The sequence below is a fragment of the Zonotrichia leucophrys genome, chromosome 1A (genome assembly GCF_028769735.1).
Source record: "Zonotrichia leucophrys gambelii isolate GWCS_2022_RI chromosome 1A, RI_Zleu_2.0, whole genome shotgun sequence".
Taxonomy (NCBI): domain Eukaryota; kingdom Metazoa; phylum Chordata; class Aves; order Passeriformes; family Passerellidae; genus Zonotrichia; species Zonotrichia leucophrys.
In genome coordinates, this window is record NC_088170.1 from 68599171 (window position 1) to 68621185 (window position 22015).

General features: G+C 44.0%; 1 protein-coding gene across 3 annotated transcripts in view; it reads left to right on the forward strand.

Annotated features, from left to right (window-relative positions):
- The first annotated feature begins 431 nt into the window (after positions 1-431).
- The window catches only part of PRKCQ (protein kinase C theta), a 57629-nt gene continuing 36045 nt past the window's right edge, over positions 432-22015 (forward strand). The window contains exons 1-3 of one of the 3 annotated variants that reach the window (XM_064703068.1): positions 432-586; positions 18395-18459; positions 19625-19750. In XM_064703068.1, the coding sequence (XP_064559138.1) occupies positions 19633-19750 (118 nt within the window). In that variant the 5' untranslated portion in view covers positions 432-586; positions 18395-18459; positions 19625-19632. Of the gene's footprint in view, positions 596-18069; positions 18460-19624; positions 19751-22015 lie in introns of all 3 variants that reach the window. The other 2 variants (XM_064703066.1, XM_064703067.1) reach the window with 2 other exon arrangements.

Sequence of the window (22015 nt, forward strand, 5' to 3'; positions counted from 1 at the left end):
CATATAACATTCATTTTAATATTTGAGAAAAGTAAATCATAAAATACGCACATTTTTCACAACCTCTCAGCAACCTCCCCTGCCAGCCGCGACAACAACGCTTTGCAGCCTGGACAAAAAAAAAAAAAAAAAAAAAAAAATAAAATCAGATTGTCCTGTTTGATTATTTTGGGAGAGATCACTGCAGGCAACAGGGTCCCCAGCCCTAAGGGACATCGTGCCCAAACAGAGAGGACACCGGGGGCGTGGAGGGGGTGGTGCCGAGGACGAGGAGGAGGAGGAGGAGGAGGAGGAAGGGCGGCCAGGGCAGCCCTGGTGGTGGCTGCGGGCGGCCCGGAGAGCGCTGCTTCCTTGCGGGGGCGGCGGGAGCGCTGAGCCGGGCTGGGCTGAGCCGAGCCGGGCCGGGCTGGGCTGGGCTGGGCTGAGCCGGGCTAAGTTTGTCTGTGCCGGGCTGAGCCGAGCCGGGCTGTGCGGGCAGGACTGGGTTCAAGCCAAGCCAAGCCAAGCAGAACTGAGCTGAACAGGACTGATCCGAGCCGAAAGGGGCTGATCCGAGCCGAGCCGCGCCGCGTTGCGCGGGCAGCAGGTACAGCAGGTACCGCCGGCGGAGAGGGATGCGCGGGGGATGCGCGGGGGATGCAGGGCAGGGTGTCCCTCTGCAGGGCGATGTGCCAGGGCCGAGAACACATCTCCGAGAACAGGAGAACCTGTGCAGCAGCACCGGGAAAGTTGAGGGCACTGCTTGGTTGAGGGCACTGCTTGGTGCATTTCAGTGTCACTTGCTCCGCTGCAGCCATGGGCGCTGCTGTTTCGGGGTTTTAAAGGTGATCACTTGGCATTTGTCCGGAGAGTTGTGTTTTATTTCTCTTTTTACCTTTAAATAAGAGTTTAAATTGCTTTCGGCTTCTCCACCTGGTGTCTCTTGCGAGTGTTTGTGGTTTCGCCATCGCGTTTTCCTGCCTTTAAAAGAGAGCGTTGTTTTCTCCCGCGTAGCTTCGTGTAACAGAGAAAAGGGGAAAGTGAGAAACATAATGAAACAACTACAATGAAACAACGGCTACAAACAGCTTTAGTCAACAGAGTGAACAAACTGGGGAAGACAGAGAGGGAAAATCCTTTCTCCTGCTGGGCTCAGCGATGATTTGTAGATGTTCCACAGTTACAGCAGTGTGTGATAGGACAGACAGAAAAGTAGTTTTAGAGGCTTTGCTGCATCTCAGCGGCTGGGTATGTATCACTTTGGGGTCGAGTTTGTAATGTTGTAGAAAGAAAGCTGCGATAAGTTTGAGGGCAGATTTGGGCAGTTTAAGAGGAATGAACCCTCTATCCCTCCTGCGCTGCTCGGGCTGCGTTTCCTTTCGGAGGAGGGACTGAAACCCCAGCCCGTCTGAATTCTCTGCTGCACATTGAACTCGAGCACAGCTAAACTCTTGGGTGTAATCAGATCCTTTCTACAAGGCAAGTAACCAACTTCTCAGCTGCACTTTAATCTCCAGGAGTGTGATACTGTTCAGAGAAGAAAGCTTTTTTTTTTTTTTCATTTGTGCCGATGAAAGAACAGTAGCAAAAAAAAAAACCAAACCGACTTCAGCAGCTGAAAGCCACTTAATTGAGTCATGCTAACAGCAGATTATTTAGTAGGGTTACTAGGGCAGGAAGAGATAAAGTTTCACTGAACTTGTTATTAAAAAAAAAAAAAAAAAACAACCAACAAAGGCGGGGGGGAGAAGCAGAACTATTTGCAGTGAAAAGGGCAATGTTCAAACTTTTGTGTTCTTGAACAGCCAAGTCCTTGAGGCCCTGCGCATGTGAATTTTTTTTTGTATTTCTCTTTTTATCCGTCTTTTTAATTGAAGAAAGGACCTCACATCCCTGTTGAGGCCACCAGGCACTGTCAGTTTCTGGGGAATGAGCTTTAGGAGCAGAGTTGAGGGACCAGCGAGGAGCACCTAATCCATGGAGGTTCTTGTCCCCCCTGGATGTGGTGGAGCAGGACTGCATCCAGCTGGAAGTACCAGGATGCTCCTAGGATGCTGCTTTCCTGAAGTTCACCAGGGAGCTGCCCTTCCTGAGCTCCTGACATCAGAATTGAATCTGAATCCCAGCGTTATTGCCTCTGTCTCTTTTTTGCTGTCTCGGCTGGACATGAGACTTTGGTGTCTGCCAGACACCACTTTGGTGTCTCTTTACTTTCCAAGGTCCCCTGAGCCCTGCTGGACCCCTCATTTTCCTCATGTGACTCTGTACCTGTGTGGACATGGGGTGAATTAAGCAAGTGATGCTCAGCCTGTGCAGAGGTTTTGGCCTGGAAAGAGAATCCCTGCCTTAAGATGATGCCACAGTTGCACTGGCACAGGCAATGCAGAGTTTAGTTAGGCTTTCCCCTCACTTTTACATGTATTTTATTATTTGTTTTTTAAGGCCCTATGGAAGATTCAGATCTCCCTCTTGAACCTCTGCCCTGCAGTTCAGCAGCCCCCTGTGCCCAGGCTGGTTTTGTGCTCATGTTGCTACACTGGAGAAACCTTTTCATTTTCTTTTTCCACCTCGAGCTTATTACACTGCCAGGGTGGAGCTAACTAAGCTCTTTTGTCCCTGCCTCAAGTGTGTTTCCTTTCAAAGAAAGTTACTTGCTTGACTCTCAGAGCTTCTCACAGGACCAACATGTGCCTCAGTATCCTGTCAGAGATGGAGAGCTCAAAGGAAAGAGGGAGAGGCAAGGAAGGAGGGATGGAGGGAACAAGAGAAGCCGCTTAGCTTTCCCAACATGCCAAATTTTTATTTTTCTTCCTTTTGCAGCTTAGTCTCTGTTTCCACGTGCTCTGAAGGTTATATATGGTGAATATAACTTCTGAAAGGCAACTCTTTTGGTTTCTTCTCTTATTACCTGAGTTTAATTGCAGAGAGCTCTGCAGCAGTTTAGGAGGGAGGTGAAGGATGAAGCACCTTCCAGGGCTTGGCCAGGAGAGCTATTCTGCTCTTGGCTTTTTTAATGCATGTGTTTGTGGATCCAAGTTAAAACACTTGGCTGCAAGTTCTGCTGTTGCTTCCCATTTTGCTGAAGCCAGGATTTGTGTAAACAGAGTGTTGTTCTTTGCCTGAGCTTTGAGAAAGTGACTCCTAAACTAGAAAAGGAAGAGAAAGTCAATAGAGGAGTATGAGCATCCTAAACCTGTGTGTGTGAAGCCATGGAAAGGATTAATCAGAGCCTTGAGCCTGTGGTCACAGGTGCCAGGAGCTCTGCACAGCTCCCTCCCAGGGCTGCTCACATGCCTGTTCTCACACAGAAACGTTCCCCAGATCACTCTGGTGATTGACATTGGAAGCAGTCTGCAAACACTCACTGACAGTGTGTTCCATCCCGTGCTGTTGTTCTCTCTTTGCCTCCTTGCCTTGCATCTAGCTCCTGCTTGGGAGGAAAACATTGGCAAAGGCAGCCCAAGCTGCAAACCCTCCTCTGCAGCCAATTGCACAGTGTTTTTATTGTATCATGGCTTGTTTGTGTCAATTTTGTGATTTATCTGCATTGTTGCTTCCTTGTGTTAATGTTGTTATTTATCGGGCCTGTTGGAGGTTCTTCATCTCTCACCACCAGCCAGATCACACCCAGCAGCAGAAATAACATTTATTAACTGTGATGGTGAGGGTGGAAGGGACCCAAATTACTTTACAAATCACACCCAGCTGTCTTAGCAATGGACAATTCCTCTGGTTGCTATCACGCCTTTTAGCAACACCATTGCTTAGGAGTGGTTTCTGGGGCAGAGTGGTAAAATCCCTTTTTCTGGGCTAGAGTGGTGGCATCCCTTTTGGGGTGTTTTTATTTCCACCTCTGTGTAAGAACATGTGCTGTGTTTAGGGCAGAAATGCTGAATGGAGTAAATGTACAGCTTTAAAGGATGTACCCAGGGTGAGATGAAAAGAAGCTGGTGCAGCTTTCACTAAACTGTGCCCCATCTCTGTCACCACATGTGTAGTGAGGATGTAGGGCTCAATTATCTCTCCAGTGAATTTCCTGATATTTATATGAACTGTAAAGACCCATGAGATGTCCAGGGGATGAGCTCAACGTGATATCTTTCTGTTTTGTTTCTTTTTAAAATGGTCATTTCCATCTCACATTTGACCCATTTTGGGCTGGATTGTTTCTCAGTAATCAGCTGCCTCAATTGTAACAGCATTTAATTTGCTTGGCATTCATTGTGGAGCAGTGTATCCTCCTTTCCTGATCATCCCACTTATCTGCAGGAAATAAAAAATAGCCAGAGCATTTGCATAGGAAATGCCAATGCTAAAAGACAAAAATGTTTCTGGTTGATAAACAAGTGAGGAGAGGGAGGTGATGGATCTTGGGCCGATCCATGGATGATATTCAGCCTGATGCTGTTAGAATCATAGATCACAGAATGGTTTGGGTCAGAAGGGACCTTAAGTTCATCCAGATTTCCCCCTGCCATGGGCAGGGACACCTCCCACTATCCCAGGTTGTTCCAAACCCCACTCATCCTGGCCTTGGACACTTGCAGGGGTTCTTAATGAGAAATCTTCATTAATTTACCAAAATCTCACCTCCTGGCATAGGCAGGGAACCAGAGTGATGAAGAAGATCCATTTTCATCCAAGGTTAGCAGACCATGGAGAGTTAAAGGAAAGTATTTGATGTGATGTCTAGAGGAGAAAGTTAGAACATCTTCCATGATACTTAAAGAAATCAAAAAATGGCATTTAAAAAGTTTTTGTACTTTTCACATGATAATTATCAATAAATTTGTCAGTGGGAGGACTGTTCCTAGAATTAAAACTGCCCTGAGAGGGGGATGAGACCACGCATGAATCCATAAAAATAAGTTAATTCTATAAACATCTACATTCTTACCTACAATGTGTATGAGTGATAGCAAACTTAGCACAGATAATGGTACATATGGAAGTAGAAAAGGTGAAAGGAGGAGATGGAAACAAGGGGGAAGTGTTGCAGCCTTGTGTGTAGCCAAATTCCAGCTCTTCTTGGGCACACTGCCCTGCTCCCTGGTGAAGTGTTCCAACAGCAGGATCTAAGCTGGAAGTATCAGGGTTCACAGATATCAGATGGCTTTGGAGGACAAGAGAAATGGAGGAGTTTTCCTTTCCAAAACACTGAAGGTGGTCAGGGTTTTTTTTTTTAAGTTTTTTAATGGAAAACATTTTGTTCCACAACAAAGATGTTTTGATTCTGAGCTGTTATTGTGTCTTGCAGGAATTTAGTTAAAGATGATGGGTGCATTTCCATTCAGTTGTTTCCTGCAAAAGTGCAACGTGACATCCTCATGTGGTGCAGAAAGGTGTTGGCTCTGTCTGCAGCGTCCATGGCAATAGTGATCAGGGAAGATGTGGATATGTGGATAAATCTGGTTGGCAGAGAGAGTGAGAGGATATGTGGGAACCTTAGGGATGAGTCATTTTGATTAATTTATCACAATATTTCAGACCCTACAGCAAAACCCATCACTTTGCTTCAGAAAATACCCATATTTTTAGTTGGAACAAAGGAAAGTCTTTATGCTTGCCAGAATTTTCTATGCCAACAAAAAGCACTTCTCACCAGCTGCTTCCCACTGGTTTCATCTTCTAGAAAGGCAGGAAAATGATGTTTATAAAGGTGATCCCAGACATTGGCAGTAACTTGGGAGAGGGTGTGAGTGTGCCTGCAGAAGCAAACCCTGAGCTGAGGAGGTGGGCTAGACCTCACACTCATCAGGATTGCATCTGAGGCAGGAAAACCTGAGTGGAAAAAAAAAACAAAAACTGAGAAAAAGATGGTAAGGAGGTGGTATAAGATCAGTCTGTGATGAGAGGAATGTGTGGGGCTGGAACAGCTCGTGCAAGCCTCCCTCCTGCAGAAGGGTGAAGGTTTAAGGTATAGATTCAGCTGTGTTTATGTCTAAATTCAAGACATCCCTCTGTCTGTCCTAGACTGCCAAGACCCCTGCCAGGGGCTCAGAGACCCTGGCACAGAGCCCAGCATGCCTGTGGTTTGGATTATGACCCATGGAGCAAATTACCGACCTTATGTGAAGATCTACAAGCCAAGACAGTTTAAGTAGAATGATAGTGAATTTATCACAGGATGAAAAATAGATTTTTGGGGTTTTAGAATGAGTATTCAGGGGGCAAGATGGAGGAATCTGGGCATGTCCAGCCTTTTTTCTTCTTGGCCTCCATCTTCTGGGTGATGGTGGCACTTTTGGATTGGTTTAGAGTAGAAGCTCACTGTCTGACATAGGTGATAGGTATTGGGAAATTCTGGTAAATATTGTACACGTAGTTTTTAGTATAAAAAGATAACACCACCCCAGGGCAGGCAGAGTGCTTCTGACTGTCTTGCTGAGTGGACCTCAGCTGGACAGGAGAAAGAATTTTATAGATAAGATGCAACAAACAACCTTGAGACGAGAACTGAAGAGTTCTGACTCCTTCTTTGAGCACTGGGCTGGGAAAAGAGACTTTGTAACTCATCTCGGGGTCACTGTGAGCAGCAGAAGCCCCAGGATGTTTAGGTCTGGCACATGTTACTGAAGGGCTTTGGTGGTAAAGGTATGGCTGATGAAGCAGTGAGGGATCAGAGCAATGTACAGGGGCAATCTGTGTCCCTGCCCATGGCAAGTGGTCTTTAAGATCTTTTCCAACCCAAACCATTCTATGATTCTGTGATGTGTGAGGCATTTGGAAGATCCAGGAAGAGTACAGCAGACAGCTTAAACCCTGAAGAACAGTTCTAAGTCAAGCACAGATTCCTCCTCTGTCATCACACTGGGGTGTTTTACTGCAGAGCAGCCACCCACCCAGGCCAGGAAGTTCAATTCCTGCCTCAAATGTCATTGCACCACATATTTCTGGACAAGCAAATAAACCCAGTCCATCCCAACAAGCAGAAGGGCTGTTCCACCACTGTCAATGCCCCCATTTATGGATATGTGTATGGATTTGGTGTAGCTCATCTCAGGGATGCAGGAATGGAGCATGGAAGAGGATTCTCAAAGCAGACTGGCTCTAGGGCTTTGGCTGAGTTGTTTTGTGAAGTTGTTCTGGGTTTTTTTGTGAGTGAGGAACCCTTCTGACAAATGTACTCCCAGCTCTGGGCTGACAGCAAGGTTTTTCTTGGGTTTAGCAGGGGGATATTTTATCTCTGCCTGTCCTCATTGATGTAGTAACTCATCACTTTGTACTCAGTTCTTTCTTTGGGATCAAACACACAGCAGCAGTTGCCTCATTTGGGCTAAATGACTGTTGGAGAGGCCCTAATCTATACAAACTGCCCAGATATGTGGCCTTAATTTTATTTTTTAACCCAAAAAACCCCAAAAAAGTAAAACAGAGAGAATTGCTAGAGCGTGGCAGCATAACTGTCATAGAATCATTGAATCACAGAATGGTTTGGGTTGGAAGGCTTCTTCAGGACTGTTCCAACCCCCCTGCCATGGTCAAGGACACCTTCCACTAGTCCAGGTTGCTCAGATCCAGGCCTGGAACCCTTCCAGGGATGGGGAAGGAGACCACACACTCTCACATAATTTCCTGAACCATGCAGGTGTGTCAAGGCTTTGTCTTGGTACAAGTGAAGCCCTAATTCAGCTGGATCTTTTAATGACCTTTTTATTGATTTTGTAAATAGCAGATACATAAATATATATAATTAATAGAACATTTTATATATATATATATAATAGATATAGAAAAATATATAAATAATATAACTATAATATAACTAAATAACTATATATATATATATATATAGTATATGTATATATATATACTATATATGTATATATAGTATATATATTTTTTTATATATAAAATATATAAAAATATATTTTTAAAATCCCCGGGGATATTCAGAGCCAGCATCAGGATGAATGTCATCTTCCCATAAGGGCCAAAATTTGCAATCACCCAGTGCCATAAATCCCCAGGAACCTGACTCCAGATTGTGCTGGGAGCAGAAGCTTAACTTCTGTTTTGTTTCAAATCTAAACTTATACATGATTAATTTTCACTTGGATCTGAGCATTTTCTTCAGAGGAGGTTTTTGATGTGGTGGTTTCACTTTGCTGCGCAGTTTCTGTGTGCTGATGAGGCTGCTCCTCTTCCTCACTAAATCAGCAGCAAAATCAGGGACAGCTGAGGTGGGAGAGGGGAAGAATTTTGGGGCTGATATGTCAAGAACAGAAAGAGCAGCTGAGGCTTGTGGAGATCTGCTCTGAGTTGTGAATGGGATTTGAAGAAGGTTATCCATGGAAATCAGAGACAAGTGCAGTTGTGGGAGTCACTGCTGCTTGTCTTGAAGGATTTTGCATGTGCTGAGGGCTGAATTCACCCAGGTTTTCCCCTCCCACCCTTACAGTAACACTTGCTATTTATGTTTTGATTTACAACATGGGTGAAATAGTAAAAATGTGCATCCTCCAGCTTCCGTTTTCAGCTGCCCTGTCCCTCCTCCCTCCTCCCCCTCATGCCAGGTGAGGGTGTCAGCTACAGACATTGCTATTAAAACGATTAAAACATTGGTTAAGCCAATAAAACTCCAGAGAACAGCCCTTTTTCTCCCTGTCCCCCTCCATCAAAATGAGATGATTCTCTGCAATGTGTTCTGTAGTGAAATTGGAAAGGATGGTGCTTTTACCAAATCTCTTCATTAGAATATTCAATTATACAGCTTCTGTCAGTTTTCCCAGTTCCTGGTCATTAGCATTGTCCTCCTGCCTTATATATAGACCAGATTCAAACCCCATGGAAAGTAAATAAAGGTTTCAGTGCATTTCGGTTGTACTTAGGGAGGACTGTAAACCATCCTGTTTTTTTTTTTTTTTTTTAGCTCCTGGGGGTTTCAATGCATAAAAAACACCCATAAGCTGATATTTGAATTAACTATTAACTTAGCTTCTGGCAGATGGGAGCCATCCCCTCTGGTGTCAGAAGCTGGGGTATCAGATACACACCTCCACCTGAACCAGGCTTCCCCCAGCCCAGGGGAAGGAGGCATTTGAGGTCACCAGGCGTTTGACCCATTTCAGTCAGCGAGATGGAGACAATGGAAACTGAAAACCCAGCAGATTTCTTTCTTTCTGCTGTTTGTGGAGGGGCCTGGGGTGAACAGAACTCATGCAAATGGGCATGGAGGAGGTGGGAGAGGGAATGTCCAAAGCTGGGGTTCAGGAATCGGTTTGTTTGGGTGAAGAGCAGAGGGAAGGGACCTTCAGTGTGTCCAGTTTGGGATTTTGTGAGAGCACCTGGATGTCTGGGTGTGTGACTGAGCTGTGGTGTGGCCAGTGGCCTGTGAGGAGGAGCAGCACATTCCTGTGCTCTGCACTGCTGAGGTGAAGCAGATATTGTCTGCATGTCCATGATTTCCCTTCTCTCACAGTGTGAAGATGAACTCACGAAGGTTTGCTTAAGCAGCCATATGGTGATATAAAAAAACAAAACAAAAACCCCAGAAACTAAATTAGAAACTAAAACAACAGCAACAAAACAGCCCCAAAACCTGATTCTCGCCACTTTGGTCTAAAATTAATTTTCTCTGTGTTTTATATTTCCTTGTCCATCCCACTGTGTGTTCTGTATCCCTCCCAGTCAGGGAGATAGCCAAGGGCAGAAGCACAGAAAGAAACTGGTGGGTAAATGATAAAGTTGATGTGAGTTAAATGGTGAGTGGAGTGGGAAGATATGGAGAGCTGGAAAGTCTCCCAGGAACTGATCTGGAGCTCTGACACTGAGAATAGGACACCAGACTAAAAATGGGGAGAGGACTTTCAGCATAACTGGAGCCAGAGCTTCTTTATTTAAGTAAAAGTGCTGTTTTAAATTTAAATTTAAATTGAATATGACTGAAGAAGAGGAAATGATATATCAGAGTTTATTTAAGGAGGTGGCTGGAGTCCAGAGGCATTGGGAGTGGGAAGGAGAGAGGAGGTGGAGTTGGGATGGTGCTGCCAAGAGATGGCACAGATGTGGCACCTGAAATTGATGGGAGCAACACCAACAACAAATTGGGAGTGATTGTGGTGAAGCCATGGCAGGAAAAATTGATGGAGCAGAGAATGAAGGCAGAAAGTGTAGATCTACAAATATCTGCTGTGCCAAAGAAAGATTTCTGATTCTGATATATATTTATTTATATATAATTTCTAGATAATCTTTTTGCAGTTCCTATCTGCTGAGCTTGATAAAAAAACATCCACTGCTGCAGAGGAGTGAGGAGGAAACTGATTTTCTTTAAATAATGGTGAAAACTCTGGAGAAACATGGGACGTTCCTAGATCAAAATTAGTTTCCTAAAATACATACAATTATAGAATGGTTTGGGTTGGGAGGGACCTTAAAGGTCATCTCATTCCAAGCCCCTGCCATGGGCAGGGACACCTTCCACTGTGAAAAACGCCAATCACTTGTTTTTAAAATTTTAAAAGTTCAATAGTAATAAAATGGTTATAAAAATAATAATGCAATTAGAGTAATAATAATTTGGACAATTTGGATTAGGACAATATGAGACAATAAAGACAAATAGTTACAGACAGTTTGGGTACCTTTTCTGGGCAGCATGAGCCTGAAAAAGGATACCCATTAACAGTGGATTAACCCTTAAAAACAACAACCTGTTGCATATTCATACACCTCATACACTATGTATAAATTCCATTCAAACACAGGATTCTGTCTGGTCAGTGTCAGCTTCTTCCTCTGAATCCTAACAGCGCCTTTGAGGTGGGAAGAAGTTCATTTCTCCTGATAAGAGGGCAATAAATTCTCTTTCTCTGAAAGATTCAGGTGTCCTGTGGCTGCTGTCTCACTGCGAGTCCTTTCTTTTAAAAAAAAAGTATCCTACATAGCTTAGTTTCTATTTTAACATTTTGTTATAACCTAGAACTATATTTAACACACTACTTGAGAAAATTAATACAGCATTACTTTCTAACACATATAATATTCAACAACACATATAATATTCATTTTAATATTTGCGAAAAGCCAATCATAAAATACACGCATTTTTCACACACTATCCCAGGATGCTCCAAGCCCCATCCAGCCTGGCCTACATCTCCAAATTCCATTTTGTCACACAGAAATCAGGTGTGCATGTCCACTGTGATTGTGTGCGTGTCCACTCCAGTTATCATCTGAGTCTCCTGTGACAAATTTGCCCATTTTTTGAGGAGTGTGTGGTAACACCAAGCACTTGAAGGAGAAGCTTCACTGCTGACAGATACCTCAAGGATGAGGTGGACTCAGTCTGCTGCATGGCAGAGGAGTGAATGAAATGCTCTTTTCCAGCCCAACGTTTCTGTAATCCAGGGTCCAAACACCCTGAGCAGATTTCTGGATTAAACAAAGACCTTAAATACCTCCACTGCTGAATTAGGTTCATCTCAACATGAAACTGTGCCTGCACAAGGAAGGATGTTCATAAGTCTGTACCCCTCTTTGGGCTTTTTTTCTTTGTTTTTAAGAAAAAGAAAATAAAAAATAGGTGCAGATGCTGGCACTGGCAGGAAGTCAGTGCATTAAAAAAACATCCTGGTACAAGATGGTGAAGTATTTAAGGAACACTCCACCTGTGTCATTAAAAAAAGCACCAAAAAACACCCAAAAGGCCAGAGCAAGAAATCTGTGAACCAGTGCCAAAATCATGCAGAGGTAGAGAAATTGCTGTGCTAATGAACAAGAGGAACAAAAGGAAAGGACATTGTAGCTACATCTCAGTTTGGGATATTTTTATTTCACTCATTACATTGAAAAGCTCTTGAAAGAATTTTGTGTTCAGTGTTTTTTAAACAGTGCTCTGCCACTTCTAGTCTGGTCATTGTTTGTTAGCAGACGATTAAAACCTGAAAATATAGTATTAAAAATATAAGTACAATAGGGATAATAACTTTGAAAACATTTCTTTTGAGCTTGTGTGGTCCAGTGTTACAGAAATTAATTGATACAGGAAAATAAATTAACTATAAGTTTTCCAGGAAAATAAGGAAGCAAAATTGACAAGTTGCTCTTAATACACTGGACCCCAGAAATGCACAAAATAAAGATAAAAGTTTTACAAAGGAGAATAAACTGAATAGCTGGGCATTTTTTCCACGAGTACAAGTGACAAAGATTGCTTTGTTTCAGGACCACACGTGACAAAATTCATTAAATGTGAGGAAAGAAAAGAGATCTGACCTGGCTTGAGGGACAGGACCTGGAGGGGTTTAATCCAAATAAAGATTTGGTGGGTCTGCTCTGCTTCTCTTTCCCGATGGCACAAATAACAAGAGTTTCAGCTTTAAACACCCTGCCAAAGTAGACAAATTCACATTGTCTGCTGGAAAACAAAAGGCATCTCTGAGAGAGAATCTCCTTCTGGTGTAAGAATTTGTATCCTTTATGAGCAAATTAATTAGTGCTCAGTGTTCCCGTGCCTTGGTCCCTTTTTCCATTTCTAAGCACATTCCAGAGTGGATGGCTTTGGTGTGGGGTCCTCCCCCAGATGTTTTTCACTGTGTCTCCAAGCTGTCATCACTGTTAGACAGGAATGCACCCAGAAAAATCTGTATCCTTTTACCCTGGACAGCTGAACATCAGTGCTGGGACTGACCTTGGCCATCCTTGGGGCAGAAACAGCAATTCCAGGGTGGATTTGGGTTTGTTTGAAATACCTTCTTTAGGATGGAAAATGCACCCCTAGAAAGGTTTATATCTCTGTTTATATCCCTGTCCTGGCTGTTCTGGGAGCTGGGCTGGCAGCCCATGTGTGCAGGGCAGTTGTCTCTGTACATTCCTGTGAATCCACCCTTAATCTCTCCACAGGCAGCCAGGCTAGGATTTCCCAGCCTCTTTATCCCAAACAAAAGGCAGTTGCTGCACACCATCCCCCCACATCATCATCCTCATCATCATCATCGTCCTCATCATCATCACCACTCCTGCTTAGGACTGGCCCCACATCCCTGCAGGGTCAGTCAGAACAGGGGATGGGTGATGCAGCTGCAAACTCACTGGTCAGAGAAAAGAGAAGTTGTTTTAAAAAAATCTGCTCTGAAGGGACCTCAGGCTGTGCTGGAGGAGATTGGGAAGCTGCAGAGTGGCAGGGGTTGAAAAGCTGAACAAAATCCTTGGGCACAGCCTGTGTTTAGATCAGGCTGAAGGAATTGTTGTGTGGAGACCCAAGGGGATAGCAAAGCACAAATTCCCTGGTTTTAAGGGCCATGTGTCCCTAGAAATGTTGAGGATTCCATCCTAGAGTCCATGGATGAGTGTAGTGACCACTGGCATTGCCAGCAGCTATTCCTGCCATTCCCCAGTGGGAGGGACACCAACCCTTCTACAGCTGTAAATCTGTTCACATGTGTTAACTCCACTGTGGTTTAATCATGTTTAAGATCTGAAGATAGACCTGAGGTTCCATTCTTGCCTTGTGCACCACAAAAGCAACAAAAGAAAACCCCTGAGCTCAGCAGAGCCCAGACGGAGTTTGTAAGGTTTATATAGGAGATAGATCCTGTTACCAATACACACCACTCCCTCCAAACACAGCTTCACAAGACATCCCAGAGGGTTTTAAACAGAAATGTCCATCCCTGTGCCTGACACTGCTCCTAGAAAAGCCTGCAAGCCTCATTTCCAGAGGGGAAATAAATGCTTTGCCCAGGTCCTCTGTGTCTGCAAGTGATGGAAAGGGTTTGTGTGGGGAGCATCATGCCTGTTTTGAAATCAAGTGGTCCCAGGAAGTTTTGGGAAGTTTGGGAGTCTGGTATTGTACCAATCCCATCAGAGACTGCGGGTGCTGGCTTGCCTCACTCTCTCCCTCCTCTGCCTTTGTTGAAGATGGGGTGGCTGAGAACAGAGAGAGGGAAAATCAAAGGGATCTGCATCTTCCCTCCTTTCTCTCCTCCGATCCATCCACATCCTTGCCAAAGGAAAGTGTGAGAGATGTTGGCTGGCACCCAGAGGGGTTCTGAACTTCCTCCTTCATGGGTAGGCTGGTGTGATCTCCTTTGGAATAGCAGCTGATAGGGGCACCCCACCCAACATGAGTCACTTGGGGGAGTTATTTAGATCCCCATTCCCTCCTGTTTGCTCTGTGGGATGTGAGGAGTCAGGGGATGGAGAAAGGGATTTCAGCCATCCCTGCTGCTGTTCAGGGCTGCTCTTGAAATCTGCAGGAAGGCCTTGAGGTGTGTAATGCTCATGTGCAGGTCTCCACCAGCCTTACACACAGATCTCTGCAGGGTCAGGACCTGCCTTTTGCTGGGAGATTCCTTGGAAAGGGGGTGAAAGAAAGTTCATACCCTCCAGCTATAACTCCTGGATCCTTTCCCTCTTAGTGATGCTGATCTGGAGATTATGAACTCGTTTTGCAAGCAGTTTTGCCTCAAAAAAAAAAAGAGAGAGAGAGCTGGAAATGTTCCCTCTGACCTTGAGAAAATGAGAGTTTGATGACATTAAAAAGAAGCATCTCAAATCCAGAAATATTTCCCTTTTCAGCTGGGCCTTGTTCAGTAAATTGCCATCTTTACTGTGTCATACATGCATCCATTTTCAGTCAGTGAAAGGCAGAAGCACAAATCCCATCCCAGGCAGCTGTCCTCCATCCAGATCTGCTGCTGACTGGGAGCAGGAACTCATTTCTTCCTCTCTACTTAGCCACAATTGATTAAGGATGGTAAAAGAGTTTGTTACTTCCTAATATCATCTGGGAATGATTTCCTTATGTTTTATTATTCTCCAGAGAGAGCAGAGCTCCCCTGTGCCAGCAAAGTGGGGTGCAACATTGCTGAACCCCAATTGAGTTGTGTTTAAGGAGAGGTTGCAGGTCGCCTCTCACAGAAAGCTGCATTTCATCCTTGGTTCCCAGACACCTCACAGGATCCTTTCCACGGGGAAATTAAGCAGACACACTTCATATCCAGTGCATCTGTTTGTGGTGTTAAATTAAAGTGCTGCTATTGCAGAGAGCCATTCTGGAGCTGAGCTGTTGCTTAATTGTTTATGGCCGTGGATGCCAGCCAAGCAGCAGTCCTGGAGTGGCAAACACTGCAAATCTGACCTGGAAAACAGATGTTTGGGCCAAAGCCAAGGTGGTTTCAGGAAAGACAGTGGGAGAAAAGAGAGAAAAGCAGGAAACCAGTTATCTGTCTGATTTATTGGGCAGGGTAAAGAAATCCAGCCCAGAGCAGAGTGCTCACACGAGGCTGGGACAGCAGTAAATTCTGGTTTTAGCAAGCTTGATCCAGCCTTTGCAAGGTTTAGGAGGGCAGCTGTTGGTTTATCTGTGCTGATTCTTGCTGTGCCAAACCCACTGTTTGCTCTGCAGCTGGTGGAAAGTTCTCACCTGTTTGCTGGAGGCTGCAGAGCATCTCCTGCAATAAACTGTTTTTTGTGAAGTGTGACTGTGTTCACAGGGTTTCTTGGATGAGGGAAGAGATGAAGATCTGGCTCCATGTTTCAGAAGGCCGATTTATTATTTTATGATATATATTACATTAAAACTATACTAAAATAATAGAAGAAATGATTTCCTCAGAAGGCTAGCTAAGAATAGAATAGCAAAGAATGATAACAAGGGCTTGTGTCTCAGACTCTCTGTCTGAGCCAGCTGGGCTGTGATTGGCCATTAATTAGAAACAACCACATGAGACCAATCACAGATGCACCTGTTGCATTCCACAGCAGCAGATAATCATTGTTTACATTTTGTCCCTGAGGCCTCCCAGCTTCTCAGGAGGAAAAATCCTAAGGAAAGGATTTTTCATTAAAGATGTCTGTGACAGTGAAGTCCCAGCACAAGTCTCTCAAATTTGATACATTGAAATTTTAATGGTTTGAGGAATATGATCAAAACTAAATCTTGCAGTGAAAGTGCTTCATGTGAACAGATCATCCCCAGGTATTCACATTGGCTCTTGTAGAAGGGAAATCTCACATTGGTGGTTCCAGTTCAGGAGCTGAGGGTGCCAATTTCCCCCTGTTCCTCTCTCAGGAGCCCAGGGGACTGCCTGACGTGGGGATGCAGATGTTGCAGACATCTGGGTCTTGGTGAGATCTATCCCCCCTGTGTCTCCACAGAACCACAGGCTGCCTGAGCTTTGAAGTGACCTCTTCTTGTCCCCTTCTTGTTCCTCTTCTTGTCCCCCTGCTTGAGCTTTGAAGTGACCTCTTCTTGTCCCCCTCTCCTGCTGAGACAGGGACACCAGGACCTGCCCCGGATCATGCCCAGATGGATTTTGAATATTTCAAGAATGAAGATTCCACGACATCTCTGGGATACCTGATCAGGAGGTGCTTGATTGCACAGAGCCAAAATGAAGAGTTGCACTGGAGGGGAGGGAGGGGACATCCAGCATTTAAGATGAAGGAAAGTTTTAAATGCCACTGCTCAGAGAGCTGATCCACAGATCTGAGCATGTGTCTTGTAGCACATCCAAGCTGTGATTTTTGGAGCAGTGATAGGAGTATTTAGCAGGACAAGAGGCTTTCACAGTTCTACCTGTGTTGTGAATACATTGATCTAATTGAAGTGTGATGAATTGCAGCTCAAACATTTAGTCCTAATTTTATTTCTTTTATACCTGAGTCCATAGTCACCACATTTTATTGCTGAGGAGCCATCAAAATATCTTTGGATTCTTTTAGCAGCACTCATGCTCTTAGATGCCCAACACACTGACTAATAATTCTGACTGCCACTCTGAGCTTTTAAAGGGGAATTTGGAAGGTCCTGGTAAGGGAATGCTTAACCCCTTGCACTTCCTCCTGCTCCTGCTTGTGGAACAACAGGTTCCTAAAGCCAGAGGTGTAGGAATTAGGGATTTGGAAGAGGATCATAATTTTCTCTTGCCCAGCAGTGACCAGAATTGGTGGAACATGGTAAGAAAGGACGTTTCTGTTCACACACAGAGATTCAATGAGGATGTTTCCGCTGTTGATTTTCGTCTTTGCCCATCTTTAGCTTTCCACACTGAGGCTACAGAATATGCAGCTCCTTGGATTTCACCTCTGCTGCCAGACACCCTTTGATTTGTTTTTCCTTTTGTGTTTAGACTTCATAGGCTTCTTGCTTTTTGAAACAAAGAAAAGTCTAAGTAGTAATACGTCTGCATCACAGACAGAGGGGAAAAAAAATTGTATTTCTTATTTAATAATATATTTATATTAAATATATATAATATATATTATATATTATATGTATAATATATATTATATGTGTGTGTATATATATATATATATATATATATATGTGTGTATATATAGATTTCCACTGAAAAGATTTTTTCCCTTCTTAATTTGATCAGCTGTCTCTGCTTCTGACAGTTGAGGCAGAACTTTTAGCCTTTTCTTGCCGTGGAGCACTCACAGACCACTCACTGCACTTCTCTGCAGTGCCACAGGTCTAGCTGTGCTTGAGGATCTGTCTAAATGCAAGTGGCTCTCCAAAGCAGCTTCATCAGGCACTTGGCTAATGTGAAACCTCCTTCAGAGATGCTACCCTCATCCAGAGAACAGGATTGTCTTGATTGCCTGCATCCAGCCTGACCTGGTTCTTTGCCTTTCCCAGCTTTTGGGACTTTGGAGAAGCTCTGATGTTTTCCTGGTTGAGGGCAATGCCACAGGAGGAGATCCATGACCTCTGCATTTCTGGAGATACACAACAGACATGAGCCACAGGACATTTTCCCTTTCTCTGCCCCAGACACCTGATGGTTTTCTTCTCTCATAAGTGCAGTATCCAAGAGAGTTTGTGACTTTTTTGCTGTTTTCCTCAAAACTCAGCCTGGTTGTTGGCTAACACAGCCAGGAGCTCAAATGGGAACGAGAGTCTTCAGATGCTGTTTATTGTATAAATTGGCCTGATGTAGAGTAGTAAATTTAGGGAAACCTTCTGGGAAGGCAAATTCTTTGTCAGAGAACACGGACAGTTGGCTTCATGAGCCATCTGTGTCGGAAAATGTTGGAATGTGAGTGCTCAGTGCTTGTGAGTGCTCAGCCAGAAGATTTGGTGTTCCAGCACCAGCAATAACTGCAGCAGTTTGTCTTTGTCTCATAAAACAGGAGGAAGGAGAAGATCCCATCAGATCCAGGATACAAGTGGAATAACGGCCTGAAACCTGGCCATGTGCTGCCAAAAAGTTGTTCTGGGTTTGGTAGCAGCCCCAGACTTTTGTACAAGGGGCTGATGGAAACTCACCACTCCACACTGCTGGGGAAGAGAGAGGACCCTCAAGCAAAGGGCTGCATCTTGGTTCCTCAAGTTCTCCTCTCTCCTTGATGGTCTTGCCTCCTGTGTCCTTGAACAGAGAGGCAGGTTTTGAAGTCATCCTGGCCAGAGGAGCAGGTATTCATTCTGCTGAAAAAACCCTTTCCATGTTGTCCACAGCAGTGATGAAAAGAGAAGCCCCTCTCAGAGACTGAACTCGTCTGTCAGGAAAATACCATTTGCAGGTAAGAAAATGCTATTCCCAGCAAAAAACCTGGAACTTCTTCCAAGTTTGGCTAGAGAAGCTTCCCTTCACAAAAATATTTTTTAATGTGTAAAATGCAGAAGAGACTTGGCTGCATCCCACACCACAAGTTGTTCATCCTTTTGCTGTTGCGCTTGAACAATGTGTCCTTGTCAATATATTTGACAGATAGCAGCTGGTGATAGCACTGGTGGCTTTTAACTCTGGTGGTCCAAGACAGACATCTGCAGCTGAGTTCAGAGTACGTCTTGCTCCACATTTACTGGAGGAGAAGCCAGGAATGACAGGCTCAGAGGATGAGACAAAAGTTGGGTGGAAAATCCCAGTTTTGGGCCCAGATGGTAAAATGATGGGCACTAGCTACAGCAGTTAGTAATTTCTGGTTTTACTAAATCTTCTCTCTGAAGGCTTTGGAAGACCTTGCAGAGGAAGTTTTGTAGTGTTTCAACCCAGAGGTTTTGTAGTGTTTCAACCCAGAGGTTTTGTAGTGTTTCCTGGCACCTTGATTGTATTTGTTTCTGTTTTCAGCTGCTTAAAATAAACCCTGAGGTGCTGTTTTTTCTGGTGGGGTATTTTGTTTCACTGTCTATACAGTGTCATTCATATGAGCTGAACTTTCTCTTTATAGCTTCACTTGTGAATATGGTTCAGCACCCAGGAATGCCTGAGCTCCTTCCCATGCCGTATATAAATAGTGCAAAGTTATTTCACAGTTTCACATTCAGCTTGCAGGCTTCCAACAGTATTCCCAAACCCCTCTCTACGCCCATAGCATTCAGGTTCTCGATGTGACTCAACCTCAGTTACAGCAGAGGTTCACCCCAGGCCAAGCAAGCTCTGATTTGTGACTCCTGTGCATTGTCATCCTCGTTCCCGGCGGCCGGCGTGGAGTCAGCAGTGCTCAGGGCTGCTCCTGTGGGTTTTTCCAGCCCTGTGATGAGTTCAGCTCCGTGGTTAAGCCAAGAGCTGAGTTCCAGTACCTTGGGCACGTCCAGCAGTGCTGGCTCAGTCCGTGGAAGGAAGTCAGAGAGGCTCCAGCTGGATGGATAACTAGCGGCTGCTGCCCGACGGAGATAAGGGGCTGCTCAAACCCAGGGGAAGTTTAGACTCTGTCCCAAGTGTTGCCTGTCTCTTGTTTGGCACAGGACTTGTCATGTCTCCCTTCCTGAGGATTGGTTTGTCCAACTATGACAGTGGCCCTTACCTGCCGTCCCAGGGGGAGGTGATTAACCCCTACTGCGCCGTGATGGTCAAAGAAGCCGTGGAGTCAGGTGAGTGGGGAGCGCTTGGGGGCTTCTGTAATTCATGTCTGTGCTTTTCTGGGTCATTTCCTGTGTGTGGGTAACTAGAATGAGCCATAAAATAGGTTGGCTTGGAAGAGACCTCAAAATCATCCATTTCCAACCCCACTTTGTAAAGATTTGTGAAGCCCTTTGTGTGTCCCAGCACAGCTCAAATTTGGTTTGGCGAGGTCTGCAAGGCAATCTGATTTTAAGATGGTGCCAAACAAATCTGTATCTCCAGTTTGATGATATTATCAGCTGCATTACAAGCCCCAGCATGTGACAGAGCAGATGAGCTGAGCTGTATTTGGTTTCACCCTTCTATGACCAGTTGTTGGTTTGTCAGTGGGACTCCAGACAGGTGAAATCTGAGTGCGCTAAAATATTCTGGCAGGGCCATCTTTGTTAATCACTTTTTGGGGGGAAACTGACTGACACAGCCACTTCCATAATTAAAAAAAAAAAAAAGCTAATCAAACAGCCCAGTCTCTGCAGAAATAGTTAATTTATCTGTGTAATTGCTGCGGCTGTGTAAAAGGTTTAAAAATGAAACCTCCCAAGAAGCTGTTTGCTGTGTCTGGATCTATGGATTGTTACACATTTATCCTGGTTGAGCAACACTGATGAGTCCTCCTTCAGAAAACATTTATTCTATGTCTTATGCATGAAAATAATTCCAGTGAAAGGATGAAAAGTTCTCCAGTTGTGCTTTCGAAGGATCATGAAGAACAAGACCTTCAGTGTTAGGAAATATTTGATAAATTTCTAATTTGACTGCTGTGATTCTTTGAAAAATAAAATCCACTCAGAAATCCCTATTTATTGAGAACCCCCATGACTGTAATCCCCAGAGGATGTTAAAGTGGTTTAAAAAATTAGAATTTTAAAACAGTTCAGTATTTCACTGGGGTTCATTTTTTGTTTAAGAGTCAGCATTTATCACATTGAACTTTGTCTTGCCTTAAATGATACTTCAAATAATAATGGAAGATGTGGTGAATAGTAAATTCAAAAGGAAAGAAAATACTGCATGACAAGATATCCCTAAAATCTTACTTTTATCAGAAAATGCATTCTATTTTAGCTCTGTGCAGAGCTTGGCTGTTTGCTTTAATGAGACTTTTGAAAGCCATAACTCAAATTGAAATCTGTGTCAGTTTTAAAGTGAATAAAATCAATTTGGTCAGAACAGACCTATATTTATTTGTCTGACACAGAGCTGAAAGTGTTTTCTGGTATCCAACAAACACAAAAGTGTTTTCTAAGGGATATAATTTTTGTGCTCCTCAGAGTCAATAATCATTATAGTAATTATATTTATTTTAGTTATTAGTGTAATAATTATAATTATTTTAATTATTATTATAATAAATCCTCCACCAACAAGAAATAAAAAATTGTGTTTGAGGGAACTTTTCTCCATTAGTGAGGGGTGAGTGTAGGAAAGTGACTTTTTGCTATTGGGAGATTTCTGTTTGCTGGGATGAAATTTCATCTGGTGATGGCTCAGAGCATGGTGAGACAGAACCTCCTGGGGCTGATCCACCTCACCCTCCCCTCCTAGGGTGGGCTGAAGCACCTGTGGGAGGTGTTAACCTGCTGGAGGATGTTTAAATGTGTGGATGGACAACTTTACTTTAAGGGGTCTGAGGAAAGTGAGGCTACAACGGAATGCATCCACCCTGTAATTCCCAGGTACTGATGTGTGAGCAATCCCAGCCTGAGGAGCACATCCATGAGGAGTGTGGTGAATCACACCCTGGAAAAGCTCCCCCTGACCACACAGAGCACTCAGAGGTCTCTGTCTGACGTGCGGGGAGATGAGCCTGACTCCAAATCCCAGGAATGCTCTCCGTCACCATCCCAAGGAGCTGTCATGCTCTAACAGGCTTCAAGAAGGCAAAAGGTCTCCAGACAACTATTAACTACATATATTTGAGGTAGAATCATGGAATCATTAAGATTGGGAAAGACCTCCAATGACGTCAAGTCCAACTGTGAATCCAACACTTCTAGTTCCACCACTAAACTGTGTCTTATTCCTGCTTCATGATCATTTTTCTTTTGGTCATAATTTGCTCTCCAGCTCCCTGATTTGACAAAGAATAATTACTACTCAGTTGTAATTGGATGAAAAAAAAATTAAAAATTTTAAAAGTATATATATATCACTGATATACAAATTTTGGCTAAAATTTTGGCTTGACCAAGGAGTAGGAGTGGATCAGCTGCACAGCTGGTGAGAGATGCAAA